General features: G+C 43.9%; 1 protein-coding gene across 1 annotated transcript in view; it reads right to left on the bottom strand.

Annotated features, from left to right (window-relative positions):
• Positions 1-852: 852 nt before the first annotated feature.
• RFC5 (replication factor C subunit 5) overlaps positions 853-19,285 on the bottom strand; it is a 58,697-nt gene continuing 40,264 nt past the window's right edge. The window contains exons 9-11 of the mRNA XM_044290787.1: positions 15,353-15,430; positions 6,061-6,115; positions 853-1,905 (exon numbers count right to left, since the gene is read on the bottom strand). Of these exons, the coding sequence (XP_044146722.1) occupies positions 1,809-1,905; positions 6,061-6,115; positions 15,353-15,430 (230 nt within the window). The 3' untranslated portion in view covers positions 853-1,808. The remainder of the gene's footprint in view (positions 1,906-6,060; positions 6,116-15,352; positions 15,431-19,285) is intronic.

The raw sequence follows: 19,285 nt of genomic DNA, 5'->3' as shown, positions 1-19,285 counted from the left end.
CTCCATCCAATCTGACTGAGCGTGAGCTATTTTGCAAAGAAGAATGGGCAAAAATGCCAGCAAAGCTGCATACCGCAAAAGACTTGCATCTGTAACTCCAGCGAAAGGTAGTCCTTCAAAGTATTGACTCGGGATGAATACAAATGCATGCCACACTTGAAAGATTTTTATTTATTAAAAATTTTGAAAACCATGTATCATTTTCTTTTCAATTCACACATGCTTGCTACTTTGTATTGATCTGTGACATAAAAATCCCAATAAAAATACATTTAAAGGGAACCTGTCACCTCAAAAATGCATCTACACCCGCCAGCAGTACCTCATAGTAGCCCGCAGTCTGATGATAATCATATATTTCATCCTGTTGTCTGATGCTGCATAAGTTAAAAAAAAAACTCTGTTTTATTCTCTATCAGCGCCTATATTGCCGGTCAACTTGAAGTTAAGGGGGCAGTGGCCTCCTTGCTTCAAGTCAAGGTAGCCACACCTCTTAACCCCCTCTTGCCTGAGTGACTGCCTACAGTTCAGCAGCAGCTACCAAAGTCTCGCGCATGCTGAAACCCATCTAACAGCGGCAGCAGGAGATGGGATCGCGCACGAGTACAGAGCGCACAGCGCATGTGTAAGTCTGGCAATTGCAACCGAACTGCAGGCTGTCACGCTCAGGCAAGAGGAGACGGTTAGGGGGCGTGGTTACCTTGACATGAAGTAAGGAGTCCGCTGCCCCCTTGACTTCAAGCTGACCGGCAATATAGCGCTGATGGAGAATAAAACTGCGTTTTTTTAAGTTATCCAGTATCGGACAACAGGATAAAATATATGATTATCATCAGACTGCGGGCTACAATGAGGTACTGCTAGTGGGTGTAGATGCATTTTTTAGGTGACAGATTCCCTTTAAGTTTTTGGGTGTAACGTGAAAAAAAATGTGGAAAAGTTCAAGGGGTATGAATACTTTTTCAAGGCACTGCACATAGCTTCTTTGAGGGTAAGCATATTGCACCCTTTGCGATGCAGTGAACAACATGTCTGTTAGGTAATTATTATTTTGACTGGAGAAATATGTCCCTCATGAATAGGCTTGATGTAAAAGTCATACGTTTGAGAGCTCCCGTAATAATATGGTAGCTAAGATTGAAGCAATGAGGCCTTCACGTGCCAAAAACCTGGTACTGTAATTGATAAAGGGAAACCCTTTCCTAGTGAGCTTTGCATCGCATGCACAGATATGATCCACTTGAGATAAAGACATTCGAACAGTGAGTGTTGTGGGAGACTGAAGTATTTGATATGTTGAATTTACAAAATATGTCCATGACAATAGTATGTGACAGATCAGAGCAGGAGATTTCACCAAATTCTGGTCAGCCTTCAGATATGGAACTTCAAATAGAAGATAATTAACAAATTCACACTGAAGGACACCTAATCATCTTCTGGTAGGTCTCATCTAATGGGGTTGGTGCAATGAAAAAATGGTGGAGACAGACAATGTCCCCTCCATTTCTAGGTATTGTGGAAGTCCAATGGCTGTCTTACATCAGAAGGGCCCTTTAAATCTTAAAAACTGTAATCTCAAGAAATACCATTCACTTTATTTCTGCAGTAAGCCCCTCTTAGGTAACCTATCATAAATTTTCTATGGGAGCATCCAGTACTAGCATCACACCCAAATGTTCTTGCAAATGCAAACATCCAGTCTGTGTTCCAAGAACAGAACAGCCCATGTGTGTTCTTGCTGACCAGTTTTTATGGTGTCCTTGTGTAACCTTGAGCACAAATCTGTCTAGTTGCCACATCCCAGTCTAAGCTTCCGCAGCAATCATGTCTCGAGTGACCTGGAATGCGGCTATAAGGGAACTGAGCTGAATCTTCTCGCTGGTCCCAGAAGCCAGTCTGTACCTGAAAAGGAAAAGCTGCTTAATCAGTATGTCAAGTTCAACTCCCACACATTTCAGGACTGCCAATTTTACTACGTCCATGTGAAGCAGTAAGGTCTTGTGTGGACACAGAAAGGGAATGTATCATTGGGAAATTACATACTTTTTACATTCAGGTAATTTGAAGTTTGGCAATATTAACACCACAGTGAAAAAATATGGCCTTTAGACGGGTGCACTCGTAGCTAAACTATTGTTAACAGGAACCTGTCATCAATTTTAACCCCTTAAGGACCCTGGAATTTTCCATTTTTGCATTTTCGTTTTTCACTCCTCGCCTTCCCATAGTCCTAACTTTTTTATTTTTCCATTCACATAGCCTTATGAGGGCTTATTTTTTGCGGGACAAGTTGTAATTTCTAATGGCACCATTTACGGTTGCATATCATGTAGTAGGGAGCGGGGGAAAAAAAATCCAAATGGGGGAGAATTGAGAAAACGCAATTCTGATAAAGGTTTTTATTTTATTTTTTACATTGTACACTATGCGGTAAAATTGACCTATCATCCTTATTCTCCAGGCCAGTACAGTTACGATACCACACTTGTATAATTTTTCTTGCGTTTTAATACTGAAAAAAAATTATATAAATCCTTTAAAAAGGGGGGAAAAATGTTTTTCAGAACCATATTCTGACCCCTATAACTTTTTAAGTGTGTGCGACTTTTTAATCATTTTTTATTAAAAAAAGTATTGGGTAGTTGAAGTGACAAAAAATGGAAAAATGGTCTGTGGATGGCATGACACTGCTGGGGGGGGGAGAGAAGAAATCTGTTGATGACAAATAAATAGCATCTTATGCTATTTATCATCCACAGATCTCCCCATAACAGTCTCAGCCACTGTGAATGACCCCCAATACAGGGCGTGGGGGCTGGCATCTACACTAGTTTTTTTAATGGCAGCAGGGGCCCAGTGCAGTCATTGTATTCTATTGTACCGGGCCCTGCTCACTGTACTAATCGTATCTATGGTAACTGCAGGCAATGTTTACCTATAGAATATGTTCGATCCAGCAGTCCGTACTTACGACCATAGCAGGCAGGAGGCTGGGCGGGCGCTGGCAGCGTAACTTCCTACGTCACGTTGCCAGTGCCCGTCCGCCCAGCCTCCTATGTTCGCAAGTACAGGCTGCTGGATCGAACATATTCTATAGTTAAACATTGCCTGCAGTTACCATAGATATGATTAGTACAGTGAGCGGGACCTGGTGCAATAGAATACAGTGACTGCACCGGGCCCCGCTGCCATTACAAAACTAGATGCCGGCCCCCAGCCCCTCCGTGCTGATACACACGCGACCGCGCTATGCAGCATGCGGTCGGCGGTGTATCAGTGTAAACGGCAGCATATGGGGGGTGAGAGTGCGTCTTATAGGGCGAAAAATACGCGCGACTTCCGGTTCAGATGTGCGCAGATGCCGTGGCCATTTGACCACCGCATCTAAAAGGTAAGATGTATGCGATTAGCATTATGGCAGAAACCACGTGGCTAAGGCGCCCGCTGCCTGCGCAAGCGGGCACCATGTTTAGGTATCGGACCCATGACGTACAGCAGTCCTTAAAGGGTTAAGCTGAACTCACCGAGGATAGCATAAAGTATTGACAGACGCGCTGATTTCAGTGGTAAGGGGTTCCCTAGAAACAGCATCATAACCATTGCAGCCCAGACCTGGAAAAGAGTCCACCTACCTAAGAAGAGTCAGTTATTCCTAAGCTCCTGTTTTCCCCACCATCTGCTGATGGACAGTCTTCTCCTTACTGACACTTAGGTAGACTGGAGTATTTTCCAGGCCCAGGCTGCATTTACTTCTAGCTCATGAGTGACACAGCACATCTGTCATTACTTTATGCCGCTGAGAGAGAGGGCAGCATAAAATTGATGAAAAGGTTCCCTTTAAGAACAAACAAAAAATTGCCATGTGAATAGTCCCATTGACTTCAATTGGTTGCAAAAATGGCAGCGCAACATTCCCAATTGTGTGAATGTGTGATAACTATAAAATCATGAGGGCTTTACTACTGGGATCCTTCTGATCATGAGAACGAAGGCCTAAAAAAATAGACACAGCAGCAGGTCGAGCATGCACTCTACTAGTCCATTTATCTGTGAGAGACCTGCTGGAAATAACGACGACAAGAATGCTTTAGTGATTAGTCCAGAGGGGAAAACTTCCAGGAAAGTTACCGGAATACCCCTTTAATGTCAGTTTCAACTTTGTTTGTGACTATCCTTTAGAAATGTTTAATATTACAGTACACACAGTAACCACTGTAGGGCTGAAACGATTCATCGATTTTATCGATGAAATCGAGGCAAAAAAATCCCCGATGAAGGGATTCTGACCACGGAGCGTGAGTGAAATTAAGCTTCTCACTCATCGCTCCATGGCCTCCCGACTCGGCACCGCAGGGTCTTGCGTTCACCCATCGTCAGCCCGCTGGCTGACGCTGTGTATGACGTCAGGTAGGTCCCAGTGCATGCTGGGATGAAGATGCGTCTCCAGCGGACTCCATGCGCCAGCGCACGCCGCCACTGCCAGGAAAGGCAAGTATAAAGTTAGCAGCACCAGCAGGGGGGAAATGGGGGCACCTGTGATTTGGCAATGGCATGTATAAAGTTATTGGCGGGGGGAGGGGTTAATCGGGGCACCTGTGATTTGGTATGTATAAAGTTATTGGTGCAGAGAGGGGGAAAGGGGTTAATGGTGGAACCTGTGATTTGGCATGGAGGGGCTGATCTGGGGGAGTGGGGGACATGGTGGATGGCATGGAGGCACTGGGGACATCATGGCAGCCAGTGAACTTCAGCAGTCTGTTCCTACACCGGAACAGACTGGCGGAGTTCACAACATAACTTTAGATACACATTCTGGCAGAAGAACAGCCTGCTGGAGTATACCGTATTGGGTATAGCCAGATACAACCAGCTATATGCTCTCATTGACTATAATGTGGTCCATACATGCTGGGCATCGTCCAAAGCTTTTTTTTTTTTTTTTCCCTTACAAAACCCAGCTTGAATGCTGTAACAAGGCCGCACCCCATTACAGCCGGCTGTATCCAGCTATACCCGATATGGTACATTCTGGCCGGCTGTTCTTCTGACAGAATGTGCTGTATATTGCAGCTTTGAAAGAAGCCATATGTGTGTGCAATTATTTGGAGAAAGAAAATAGTTTTTATAAAGCAATATGTTATTTTAAGAAGGTTCTTCTTACTAGAGTGCTCGATTAATCACAAAAATAATAATCTATAGAATACTCGATTACTACAATATTTGTTTACTGCAGCCCTAAACCACTGGCACAGAACAGGTTGACATTCTCTATAGTTCTCTTTACATCTTTGCTGTGTGGCCGTATAGTATAATTACAGATGAAAGCAAACACTTTACTGTGGTTTTTACAGGTGAAACTGTAAAAGCCTCAGTAAAATGCATATGGGTTGGCAGAGTGCAGGGTGTGGGGGTATAGCGGTCTGGGTCTCTATGCATCTTTCCTTCCACTACCTGATCTCTAGGAGAGGTCGCTGTACAGTATCTCTACCTGGAGACAACAGTCTCGTAGAAGTTCTCCAGCCGCTAACTACCAATACATGCAGTTGTCAAAGAAAAGCACACACCCTGCTCCATTAAAGGGGCTGTGTCACTTCAGCAAATGGCATTTACCATGTAGAGGAAGGTAATACAAGCCACTACTAATGTAATGTCATTATCCATATTGTTTCCTTCGGTGTTTATGACCACCCTGCAATCCATCAGTGGTGGTCAAGCTTGCACACTAGGAAAAAGTGAAGACCTCTCTTTTTCCTATAGTGTGCAAGTATGGCCACAAGTGATAGATTGTAGGGTGGTCGTATTAATAGAAACGAGAAGTGTATAATGTGATGGAAAACTGAATCCAGCCAGCAAAGGAGACAATATGGACAATCACAATACATTAGTAAGTGCCTTGTATTAACTTCCTCTACATGATAAATGCTATTTGCTGAAGTGAGACAACCCCTTTAACCACACAGAAAAATACAGGAAGGGAATCTGCTTGATACAGTCCCTTTAATATGTTTATCTGACTAGACAAGAAAACCTTTACATAATGTGGTGTAAGATACTCACTCTATATCAGCCATCTTTGTTAGCAAATGCATTCGAACAGATGGTGGAAAATCCACTGGGAAGAAAAATGGAAAAACAGATGGATTATTTTAGCACACATTTGTCACGCATATTGGCAATGCTCTGGACATATAGATATAAAGTATCTATCTTTTGCTTTATAAGACGCACTTTCCCCCTCCATTATGGAAGTATTTATTAGTATGCAGGAGGCACAGGGGGCAGTGGGTGAAGATGGCTGCATTCACCGCGCCCTGGTATTCTTCTGGGCGCCGCAATACACTGTCCTGACTGCGGGATGTAGCTCACACTGTGCGTCGCCAGGTCACTGTGCAGCGTGGGGCATGGAAGAAGACCAGTGAGCGGTGAGTGCAGGAACAGCCCGTGGTCAGGGGTTGGAGAGGTAAGTCCATTTATTTATGTTATATCTGATCTGAGATCTGATGAGGCTTGGGAGGGTATGAGGTCCAGGAGGCGGACCCATCAGTGATTAAGTCTAGGTCTACACAACGACATTTGTCGCACGACAATTTTTATAATGGTAGTCTATGGTGTCGCACTGTGACTGCGACAGGACAGTCGCAAAAAACCCATTCAAGATGGATTTTTCTGCGACTGTCGCATTGCAGTCGCAGGTCTCAATGCGACACGATCGACTACCATTATAAAAATTGTTGTGCGACATTAATGTCATACGACACATGTTGCAGTGTAGTTGTGCCCTATGTGTCGCCCGACAAATGTCGTTTTGTAGACCTAGCCTAACAGTTTCCCTGTATGCACAGTTATGGAGAGATATGGAAACCATACTTAAGGAGAGGATTGTGAAACATCTAAAATCCCATGGATTGAAAGATGAAAAACAGCATGGGTTTACTTCAGGGAGATCATGTCAAACTAATCTTATTGATTTTTTTGATTGGGTGACTAAAATAATAGATGGCGGAGGTGCAGTAGACATCGCTTATCTAGACTTCAGTAAGGCTTTTGATACTGTCCCACATAGAAGGCTTATCAATAAATTAGAGTCTTTGGGCTTGGACTCCCATATTGTTGAATGGATTAGGCAGTGGCTGAGGGACAGGCAACAGAGGGTTGTAGTCAATGGAGTATATTCAGACTATGGTCTTGTTACCAGTGAGGTACCTCAGGGATCTGTTCTGGGACCCATATTGTTTAATATCTTTATCAGCAAAATTGCAGAAGGCCTCGATGGTAAGGTGTGTCTTTTTGCTGATGACCCAAAGATTTGTAACAGGGTTGATGTTCCTGGAGGGATACACTAAATGGAAAAGGACTTAGGAAAACTAGAGGAATGGTAAAAAATCTGGCAACTAAAATTTAATGTGGATAAGTGCAAGATAATGCACCTGGGGCGTAAAAACCCAAGAGCAGAATATAAAATCAGTGATACAGTCCTAACCTCAGTATCTGAGGAAAGGGATTTAGGGGTCATTATTTCAGAAGACTTAAAGGTAGGCAGACTGTCATAGAGCAGCAGGAAATGCTAGCAGAATGCTTGGGTGTATAGGGAGAGGCATTACCAGTAGAAAGAGGGAGGTGCTCATGCCGCTCTACGGAGCACTAGTGAGACCTCATTTGGAGTATTGTGCTCAGTACTGGAGACCATATCTCCAGAAGGATATTGATACTTTGGAGAGAGTTCAGAGAAGAGCTACTAAACCAGTACATGGATTGCAGGATAAAACTTACCAGGAAAGATTAAAAGACCTTAACATGTATAGCTTGGAAGAAAGACGAGACAGAGGGGATATGATAGAAACCTTTAAATACATAAAGGAAATCAACAAGAGGAGAAAATATTTAAAAGAAGAAAAACTGCTACAAGAGGACATGGCTTTAAATTAGAGGGGCAAAGGTTTAAAAGTAATATCAGGAAGTATTACTTTACTGAGAGAGTAGTGGATGCATGGAATAGCCTTCCTGCAGAAGTGGTAGCTGCAAATACAGTGAAGGAGTTTAAGCATGCATGGGATAGACATAAGGCTATCCTTCATATAAGATAGGGCCAGGGGCTATCCATAGTATTCAGTATATTGGGCAGACTAGATGGGCCAAATGGTTCTTATCTGCTGACACATTCTATGTTTCTATAGCTGTCAATCACAAATGAGCAGGAATTAAAACATAAAAATCACAAGTTTTACTGAATTCTTTCCCCATAAAATTATCTATCAGTCTGCTCAGCATCTCCTGCCTTATAACATGCTGCCTGCAGCTTAGACATAATGCTCAAAGGATGTAATACTGTTACTAAGGATAGTATAAATCAGGCATCCTCAAACTGCGGCCCTCCAGCTGTTGTAAAACTACAACTCCCACAATGCCCTGCCGTAGGCTGATACCTGTAGGCTGTTCAGGCATGCTGGGAGTTGTAGTTTTGCAACAGCTGGAGGGCCGCAGTTTGAGGATGCCTGGTATAAATAAAATATTTTTGCTGGACGTGCAAATATACATATTTCATAGAGAAAGTATAGTTTTTATAACAAGGCAAAGAACCACAAACACATAGATAGTGACTGTAAAACATTTTTTTTATTTATACGCTGTATTGTTATTTCATTCTTTGTACTTAAAGGGGTTCTCTAGGAATGCTTTAAAATGGCCACTAGCAAACAGTCCTAAAATGTGAATAGGACAGGTTGCTTTCCGTTGTGTGGGGGAAGGGCGGCGGAGCCTCACTTCATCACTCCTCGCTGGTCCTGTCAGGCTAATCAGCCATGACGGCATATCACATACAAGCTTGCGTCATTGCTAACTATTGTACCTCAGAGTTGCTGCTCTACAATACATAGTAATGAATCCTGTGTGAGATATGCCATCATGCTGAGCAGCGTGGCAGTCACTCACTAGTGTACATAGCACAGTGCAATGAAGTGAGGCTCGCCACCCACTCTCCCCTCACAGTGTGCAAACTGTCCTATTCCCATCGAAAGCCTCATAGCAACCAATGACACCGTGCAGTCTTGCAATGGCAGTCCGGTATCTCATGGACAGTGTTCCACGGACGTCTGCATAAGGCTTAAGACAAGTTGTTAGAAGCAATTTCCCAGAGACCTCCTTTCAATAAGGCCCCATGCACACAGCCGTGTACGGGCCGTGGAACCGCGGCCTGGATCCCTCCTGAGAGCAGGAGCGCACGGCGTCACTGGTTGCTATGACGCCGTGCGCTCCCTGCTGCCGGCACAGTACAGTAATACACTGGTATAGATCATACCAGTGTATTACTGTATTGCGGCGGCAGCAGGGAGCGCACGGCGTCATAGCAACCAGTGACGCCGTGCGCTCCTGCTCTCAGGAGGGATCCAGGCCGCGGTTCCACGGCCCGCACACGGCTGTGAAACACGGCCGTGTGCATGGGGCCTAAAGTTCCCAATCTGGGCAGTACGGGCGTGTCCCTCTATCTATCCAAATAAAGTCAACTCCACATTCAGAACCTGCTCTTTATAGGAAAATATAATGATTTTAAATATGCGTGTGTAAATAAAGCCTTTTGTTTTCTTCTCTGAAGTATTTTCTGTAGTAGGATGTGGATTTCTTGCTGCAGGTTGTGTAAGTGCAGGGTTCAGTAACCTTCAGCACTCCAACTGCTGAGAAACTACAACTCTCAGCATGCACATTTGCTCAGCTGTTCTTCCTTCTAACTCCCACAGAAGTAAAAGGAGGATTCTAGGAGTGGTAGTTTCAGAACAGCCGGAGTGCTGGAGGTTGTGATCCCTGTGGGAATTAGTAGATTATGTCCACAAAAATGCAAAAACTCAAGTAGAGTAAACAAAGCAGCCCACATTACATAGATTCTCTTCAGACTATAAGAGGCTTGCAGTGGCTGCAATAGATTTCAGGTAAGATTCTTACTAAATTCGACAAAGCTATGAGCATCACTAGTCCCCTACCTAGGGAATCAGCTAGGGAGGTGGTAAGCAGCTGGCAAGCACTTCTCATGCTGTTTCAGGGGCTCTCAAGACTGGAAAACAGAGGAGGACCCCCTATCAATAACCTGGCCTACCAGGTGATAAGGCAAACAACCCCTTTAAAGGGTACCCATCATTTTCACACTTCTGATGTGTCAGAAGTTTGACTCAGTGGGAGTCTGTGTGCTTAAACCCCCCAACCAATTGCAGACAGGGCAGAAGTGATTAGCTCAGCTTTGCGCCTCCTTTTCCGCTAAGCTCACTTGAGTGAGTGGTGCACGGATCTACAGAAAAATCCGGACCCCTTGATCTGCTCTCCGAGGAGAGCTCAGAGGAACTGAACTGGGCACAGCTGAGCGTTTCCTCCTCTCTCATTTAAACAGCACCTAGACCCACACTGCTGAAAACATCTGACGTCACGATGACATAGCAGAAGTTTGTGAATAGGCAGCAGCTTACATAACTCATGCATGTGCTGACAAGGATATTCCAGTAGCACTTTATATTGTACAGATTATATCTGTGTGCAGGGTGGCTCCAAGTGCACACAGAGTCCACAGTTCACCAAATAGAGAACAGCTTTCTTATTGGCTTTGTGTGGAGCTCCCCCTGGTGGCCAACTAATTATTTCTCACACCATCCAGGTAGATAATTAACTTTATACAGTTGCTGTGGGAACCATTCTGAGATAGGGGAAAATCACCAGAGAAACCAGTCACAAACAGATGGCACTTGACTGAGGACCGAGTCCCCACTGCCTATTTCCCCTCTTCAGCACAGCACAACAAGGATATCAGGTATGCTCTTTGCACCAGCTGGACCCAGGAGAAACACACAGACGTCATTCTTTGGCTCGTGGGAAATGAAAAACAACTCACCTTGGCAAGGCCAATATCAAAGAAGTTCTAGTGTAGTGATAATCTTGAAAATACAACACACACAAGCCCCAGAAGTCGTATACCCAGGAGGTTATAGTGTAAAAGAAAAGAGCTGACACTGCCGATAATGGTTTACGCTCAAAAAGCGCCATCTGAAACCAACAGGCACCAAGGCTGTCAGTTACCAAGTATATGTATGAAATAATGGAATTAAATATTACGGGGAGATTTATCAGAAAAAAGTAGCAAACCACACGTTTGCAACTTTTTGAACGGCAGTTATAACAAATTTTGATGCAACTAGCATTTCTGCGCCACATACTCTTTTCGGAAAGTGGGCAGAGCTACATTTATCTTCATTTGTGCCTGAAGTAATATAGGGAATTGTAATTAAGGGTACTTTCACACTTGCGGCAGATTAATCTGGAAAGCAGTTCTGTCGCCGTCAAGAAGTATGCCAACTGATGGCATTTGTAAGACTGATCAGGATCCTGATCCATCTTACAAATGCATTGAAATGCCGGATCCGTCTTTCCAGTGTCACCTTTTTTTCGGTCTGCGCATTTTTTTCGGATCCGGCACCAATACATTACTATAGAAAAAAAATGCTGGACCCGACATTCAGGCAAGTGTTCAGTTTTGTTGGCTGGAGATAAAACCGTAGCATGCTGCAGTATTAGCTCTATCCTGGTCAGTCAAAAAGACTGAACTGAAGACATCCTGAACGGATTGCTCTCTATTCAGAATGAATGGGGATAAAACTGATCAATTATTTTCCGGTATAGAGCCCCTAGGACAGAACTCTATGCCGGAAAAGAAAACCGCTAGTGTGAAAGTACCCTTAAGTACACTCAAATACGCATAAACAATTGACAATTTCAGTCAATGTCAGTGTGACTGACTGCCTTCCCTGTACGCATAGTCATGCAGAGTTAGCGGTCTATCACTAAGTGGCACCTAGGGTCGGGTGATATACCGGTATCACGATATACCACGGTATTAAAAAAAAAAAATGGCGATATCGCTGTTTCCTAATTACCGTGGTATAATTTGTGACGCCATCACTTCAAAATCTGTGTCCGCGGCCGCCCGCCCCTGCATCATTACACATTAATTGCCTCCCGCAGCGGCCGACCAGGCTCCTCCTCGCTTGCTCCCATGGTGCAGTCTCCGCCCACCGACGTCTAACATTGGAATCAGATGACACCCAGGCTGAGAAGCGCAGTAGCAGCGAGCGAGTGGTGGGAAAGTCAGTCAGAAGTTGAACTTTATCACAATTGCCGGACGGGCAGCTATTAAAGGTGTAATGTCTCTGCCGCAATTATGTGTCTTCTGTCAGACCTTGGCTTATTCAGTCGTCAGTCCTTCATGCCTGCAATGCTACTAGCTGCATGCTCCGCACTGCACATTGAAATAGCAGCCAGCAGGCAGGGAATGAGCCATTACAAGTCCCTCCCTCCCCCATGACCATTAAGAAGGAATTACTGTATGGTGGTGGCAGGCAGGTCACACAGGTGACCATAAGACATGGGCTGCTGCCCCCATACTGTAATGTCTCCTTGTGGCTGCTGCCCCCATACTGTAATGTCTCCTTGTACTTGCTGCCCCCATACTGTAATGTCTCCTTGTACCTGCTGCCCCCATACTGTAATGTCTCCTTGTGCCTGCTGCCCCCATACTGTAATGTCTCCTTGTGCCTGCTGCCCCCATACTGTAATGTCTCCTTGTGCCTGCTGCCCCCATACTGTAATGTCTCCTTGTACTTGCTGCCCCCATACTGTAATGTCTCCTTGTGCCTGCTGCCCCCATACTGTAATGTCTCCTTGTGCCTGCTGCCCCGGCAAACACTGCCATACAGTGTGACAATTAATGTATCCAAGCCAATGTCTCCTTGTGGCCCCCATTATCCCCATAAAGTATAATGTCTCCTTGTGGCCCCCCATACAATATAACATCTCCTTGTGGCTGCCCCCATATAGTATAACGTCTCCTTGTGGTTTTTTTTTTACTTTTAAACGGGTATTTATCGCGATATATATCGTTATCGCGATAAATATCTTAATATCGTTATAGTCGGAATATTTTTGATATCGCCAAACCCTAGAGGCACCACCCGCATGAATGCTACGAATAAAGAGCAGAGCTTTAGGCCTCATGCACATGGCTGTATCCGTTTAGCGGTCCGCAAAAACACAGATACCAGACAACTGCACACCGCCATTTCTTTAACAGCTGAAGAAAATGCCCTTGTCCACTAAATGTACTAGTAAGGGCGCATGCACACGACCGTAAGCCCTCTGAGACATACGGTCCGCGAGTGGGCCATATGTCCCGGAGCAGGATACATCTTGCTCACGGGAGCGCACAGCATCATGGGCTACTATGATGCTGTGCCCATCGGGCCGCCCGCAGGGCTATTGTCCCGCACTCATAATGTCATATGATATACAGTTGCAAGAAAAAGTATGTGAACCCTTTGGAATGATATGGATTTCTGCACAAATTGGTCATAAAATGTGATCTGATCTTCATCTAAGTCACAACAATAGACAATCACAGTCTGCTTAAACTAATAACACACAAAGAATTAAAGGTTACCATGTTTTTATTGAACACACCATGTAAACATTCACAGTGCAGGTGGAAAAATGTATGTGAACCCCTAGACTAATGAAATCTCCAAGAGCTAATTGGAGTGAGGTCTCAGCCAACTGGAGTCCAATCAATGAGATGAGATTGGAGGTGTTGGTTACAGCTGCCCTGCCCTATAAAAAAAAAACAAAAACAAACACACCAGTTCTGGGTTTGCTTTTCACAAGAAGCATTGCCTGATGTGAATGATGCCTCGCACAAAAGAGCTCTCAGAAGACCTACGATTAAGAATTGTTGACTTGCATAAAGCTGGAAAGGGTTATAAAAGTATCTCCAAAAGCCTTGCTATTCATCAGTCCACAGTAAGACAAATTGTCTATAAATGGAGAAAGTTCAGCACTGCTGCTACTCTCCCTAGGAGTGGCCGTCCTTTAAAGATGACGGCAAGTGCACAGTGCAGACTGCTCAATGAGGTGAAGAAGAATCCTAGTGTCAGCTAAAGACTTACAAAAGTCTGTTATATGCTAACATTCCTGTTAGCGAATCTACGATACGTAAAACACTAAACAAGAATGTATTTCATGGGGAGGATACCACAGAGGAAGCCACTCCTGTCCAAAAAAAACATTGCTGCACGTTTACAGTTTGCACGAGAGCACAGGATGTTCCACAGCAGTACTGGCAAAATATTCTGTGGACAGATGAAACCAAAGTTGAGTTGTTTGGAAGAAACACACAACACTATGTGTGGAGAAAAAGAGGCACAGCACACCAACATCAAAACCTCATCCCAACTGTGAAGTATGGTGGTGGGGGCATCATGGTTTGGGGCTGCTTTGCTGCGTCAGGGCCTGGACGGATTGCTATCATCGAAGGAAGATGAATTCCCAAGTTTATCGAGACATTTTGCAGGAGAACTTAAAGGGCTTCTGTCACCCCCCATTTAGCAATTTTCATTATCGGACATTAGCTATTTGCTAATGTCAGATGAGTACATATATATCACTGTTACCCGTCTGTGTGCTGTAATTTCAGTAAAAGTCGTACTTTTATAATATGCAAATTACTTCACTACCTGCAAGTTGGGCGGTCACTTGCTGGTAGCCGTCGCATCCTAAGACTATAAACACGCCCCCTCCTCCACTTGATCGACAGGTCCAGCGAGCGCTCTCCTCCTCTCGCTGGCCCTCTCTGCCCATAAAATCCTGCCCCATACCGGTCCTCATTCGGCGCTCTGAGAGAAGGACGCTTGATTGCCCGCTCCTTCCTCAGTTCGCCTGCGCCAATGACAGCCTACACCCGGGTAAAAAAAAATAATAAAACAGAAACAGGTAACAGTGATATATATGGACTCATCTGACATTAGCAAATAGCTAATATCCGATAATGAAAATTGCTAAATGGGGGGTGACAGAAGCCCTTTAAGTTCTCCTGCAAAATGTCTTGATAAACTTGGGAATTAATTTTTCGCTCACAGACCGTATGTCTCAGAGGGGCCGTGGGATGGACATACAGATGCAGACAGCACACAGTGTGATGTCATCTTTTGCGGCCCTGTTGAAATTAATGTAGACTGAATACATGGTCTGCATAAGGCCTTCAACAGTACAAGTTTTACTGAATCTTTTCCCAACAACTTGCTCAGCTCTTCCTGCTCTATAACCCGCTGCCTGCAGATTGCACTGCATGTTCATGGTGAGAGATTCCCTTTAATGTACATTATTTTCAAGGTTGCTTTTTTAAATTAACAATGCATTGGTTGCATCATTTATAATTAGCAGTATCATTTATAATTTAACACTAATTGACAAGCTTATTTAATATATGACGTAAGACAGACAACTTTGATATGGAACAAAATCATCAGAAAGTTTTTTTTTTCTTTTTTACCTCTGTGTACATAGACATGTACTTCAGTGAGAATGTCGTGAAGAGCCAGGCCTTTGAGGGTCTTCAGTTCCATGATTTCTGCATACAATACTTTAAGGATTCTCACATTTTCAAACGAAAAAAGGCTATTAATTTTACTTTAGCAGTAGAAGGTGGTTCTACTAAAATAGCAGGCATGTGTTATCAGGCAGTAATTAGGTTCATTGACATTTACTACAATACATGGAGTACAGTCAAACTCGGGGAACGACTGGCTAAACAAATGGTTTGTGGGATTTAGGTCTTCTTAAAAGAATTGTCTGAGTTTAGATAAAAATTTTGAATTTCTTTCCAGAAACTTTGTCCATGGGCTGTATCGGACATTGCATTCTTAGACAGAATGAGGAACAGACTTTCAGCAATATTCATAGGATAGAAATAAATGATAAAAGAGATAGTTACAAGGACACCAACTCGAAGTAAACTTTAAGCACACTAAGGCTCCATTTCACACGTCTGTAATAATGGCTCTGCATCCATTCCGCAAATTGCGGAAAGGGTGCGGACCCATTCATTCTCTATGGGGACGGTATGGATGCGGAGAGCACACTATGTGCTCTCCGCATTCGCATTTCCGGAGAACGCCGCTGATCTTCCGGTCCGTGGCTCCGGGAAAAAAAAAATAGAACATGTCCTATTCTTGTCCGCAATTGCGGACAATAGGCATTTCTATGGGGGTGCCGGCCGGGTGTATTGCGGATCCACAATACACTACGGACCCGTGAATGGACCCTAAGACATAACTGTATATCACTGGTGCGCAAAGAAAGTATGGAGAAGGCTCATGAGATGTTCCATACACGGCAGGTGCAGGCTGTGGTAATACCGCTGACGCCCAGTCTGATGGGAATCAGAGATAACTCTGATGCCTGTCATGAAACTGCTCAGATATCGTGGTCGATAGTGAGCATGGCATCTGGGCAGCTAAACAGCGGGGCAAGGCCTACCTATGTCCTCTAATCGGACCCCTGATTAGTATCTGATCTATTGCTATGGCAGCCTGGGGCCTTTTGAAAGTTCCCAGACCTGCCATAGCAAACTGGCTTTTAAAAGCAGCTTTGTCACCAGATCACCTCTATAATAACAGGAACATAGCTCAGAAGCGGTGATCCTGCAGTATAAAATAAAACCACCCTCCTCGCTGTCAGTGCCACAGTTGTTGATAAAACTGTACTTTTATTTCTTTGTTGGCAGGTGATTTTGAGCACCAGGAGGTGGGCTTTTTCGATGCCTACTGATGTCTAAACACACCCCCTTCCTCTTGATTGACAGCGGTAGAGCACGACTTCAACTTGGTCTAGCACTGTCAATCAACGGGAGGGGGTGTATTTAGATATCAGTAGGCGTCGCAGAGGTTCTCACACTAAATAAGCCCACCTACTAGTGCTCGAAATTATCTGCCAGCAAAGGAATAAAAGTATGATTTTATCAACCACAATGGCGCTGACAATGAGGAGGAATGTATTCTATTAAACTGCAGGATGAGCCCTACTAGGCTATGTGCCTGGTTTACTAGGGTTGATCCTGGTGAAAAAGCCGCTTTAAAAAATAAAAATAAAAAAAAAATAAAAAAATGGGATTACACTCACTGGTAATCTGTTTTCTTTGAGCCTATGACAGATGACAGCACCCCTGGAGAGACCTCCCTCCTCCTCCTGAGGACAGGAAACAGAACCGCTTTAAAAGAGGGTCCACCACCTCTACCTCCAGTATTTTTCCAAGAACTAAGGAACATCATATTGCAATGATCTAATAATTTCTACATATACATTTTTTTTTTTTTACTAGGGGAAGGGAATTAGCCGGGTGCCGTCATAGGCTCAAAGAAAACAGATTACCAGTAAATGTAATCCCATTTTTCCCCTTCGCCCATGACAGCACCCCTGGAGATTCAGGCGAGAATAATCTAGGGCGGGACAACAGCTTGGAGCACCTTACGGCCAAATGCCAGGCCTTCATTAGAAGGCTGCTGAAGACAGTGTCTGAAAAAAGTATGTGAAGAACTCCAAGTGGCGGCCCTACAAATTTTCTCTATAGAAGCGGAGGCCCTCTCTGCCCAGAAGTGGAGACTGATCTAGTAGTGAGCTCCGAAACCAGAGGGCGGAACAATCCTCTTGGATGAGTACGCTAAGTAAATAGCCTGTCTGATCCATCTAGCAATGGTTTGAGAAGATGCAGCAGAGCCGTTCTTCGTAAACCAAAATAAAAGCAACAGATGGGAGGAGGACCTCCAAGGCTGAATGACCTGAAGATATTGAATTATACACCTCACCTAATGTCTAAAGAATGGAATTCTGATTCCTTCTTATTTTTTGGAGAAACATAGAATGTGTCGGCAGATAAGAACCATTTGGCCCATCTAGTCTGCCCAATATACTAAGTACTATGGATAGCCCCTGGCCCCATCTTATATGAAGGATGGCCTTATGCCTATCCCATGCATGCTTAAACTCCTTCACTGTATTTGCAGCTACCACTTCTGCAGGAAGGCTATTCCATGCATCCACTACTCTCTCAGTAAAGTAATACTTCCTGATATTACTTTTAAACCTTTGCCCCGCTAATTTCAAACTATGTCCTCTTGTAGCAGTTTTTCTTTTAAATATTCTCTCCTCTTTTACCTTGTTGATTCCCTTTATGTATTTAAAAGTTTCTATCATATCCCCTCTGTCTCGTCTTTATTCCAAGCTATACATGTTAAGGTCCTTTAATCTTTCCTGGTACGTTTTATCCTGCAATCCATGTACCAGTTTAGTAGCTCTTCTCTGAACTCTCTCCAAAGTATCAATATCCTTCTGGAGATATGGTCTCTAGTACTGAGCACAATACTCCAAATGAGGTCTCACTAGTGCTCTGTAGAGCGGCATGAGCACCTCCCTCTTTCTACTAGTAATGCCTCTCCCTATACACCCAAGCATTCTGCTACCATTTCATGCTGCTCTATGACATTGTCTGCCTACCTTTAAGTCTTCTGAAATAATGACCCCTAAATCCCTTTCCTCAGATACTGAGGTTAGGACTGTATCACTGATTTTATATTCTGCTCTTGGGTTTTTACGCTCCAGGTGCATTATTTCGCACTTATCCACATTAAATTTTAGTTGCCAGATTTTTGACCATTCCTCTAGTTTTCCTAAATCCTTTCCCATTTGGTGTATCCCTCCAGGAACATCAACCCTGTTACAAATCTTTGTGTCATCAGCAAAAAGACACACCTTACCATCGAGGCCTTCTGCAATTTCGCTGATAAAGATATTAAACAATATGGGTCCCAGAACAGATCCCTGAGGTACCCCACTGGTAACAAGACCTTGGTCTGAATATACTCCATTGACTACAACCCTCTGTTGCCTGTCCCTCAGCCACTGCCTAATCCATTCAACAATATGGGAGTCCAAGCCCAAAGACTGCAATTTATTGATAAGCCTTCTGTGTGGGACAGTATCGAAAGCCTTACTGAAGTCTAGATAAGCGATGTCTACTGCACCTCCGCCATCTATTGTTTTAGTCACCCAATCAAAAAAATCAATAAGATTAGTTTGACATGATCTCCCTGAAGTAAACCCGTGCTGTTTTTCATCTTTCAATCCATGGGATTTTAGATGTTCCACATAAAACTATCTCCTGGGAACGGTGAAACTGGGAACAAACCTTAGGTAAAAAAGAAGGATCAGGAGAAATCACCACCCGATCCACCAAAATTCTTAAGCAAGGTCGGTCAACGGAAAGTGCAGAGATCTCACCAACTCTCCTCGCGGAGGTAATCGCTAAGAGAAAAGCAAGTTTTAGAGAGAGCATCTTAGGGGAAATTGTACCGATAGGCTCAAAAGGATCTGAAGCGAAAGCCGAAAGCACTAAATTTAAATCCCAGGGAGGAACTCTATCTTTACAGAC

The sequence above is a fragment of the Bufo gargarizans genome, chromosome 1 (genome assembly GCF_014858855.1).
Source record: "Bufo gargarizans isolate SCDJY-AF-19 chromosome 1, ASM1485885v1, whole genome shotgun sequence".
Taxonomy (NCBI): domain Eukaryota; kingdom Metazoa; phylum Chordata; class Amphibia; order Anura; family Bufonidae; genus Bufo; species Bufo gargarizans.
This window is presented reverse-complemented; position numbering and strand designations above follow the sequence as displayed.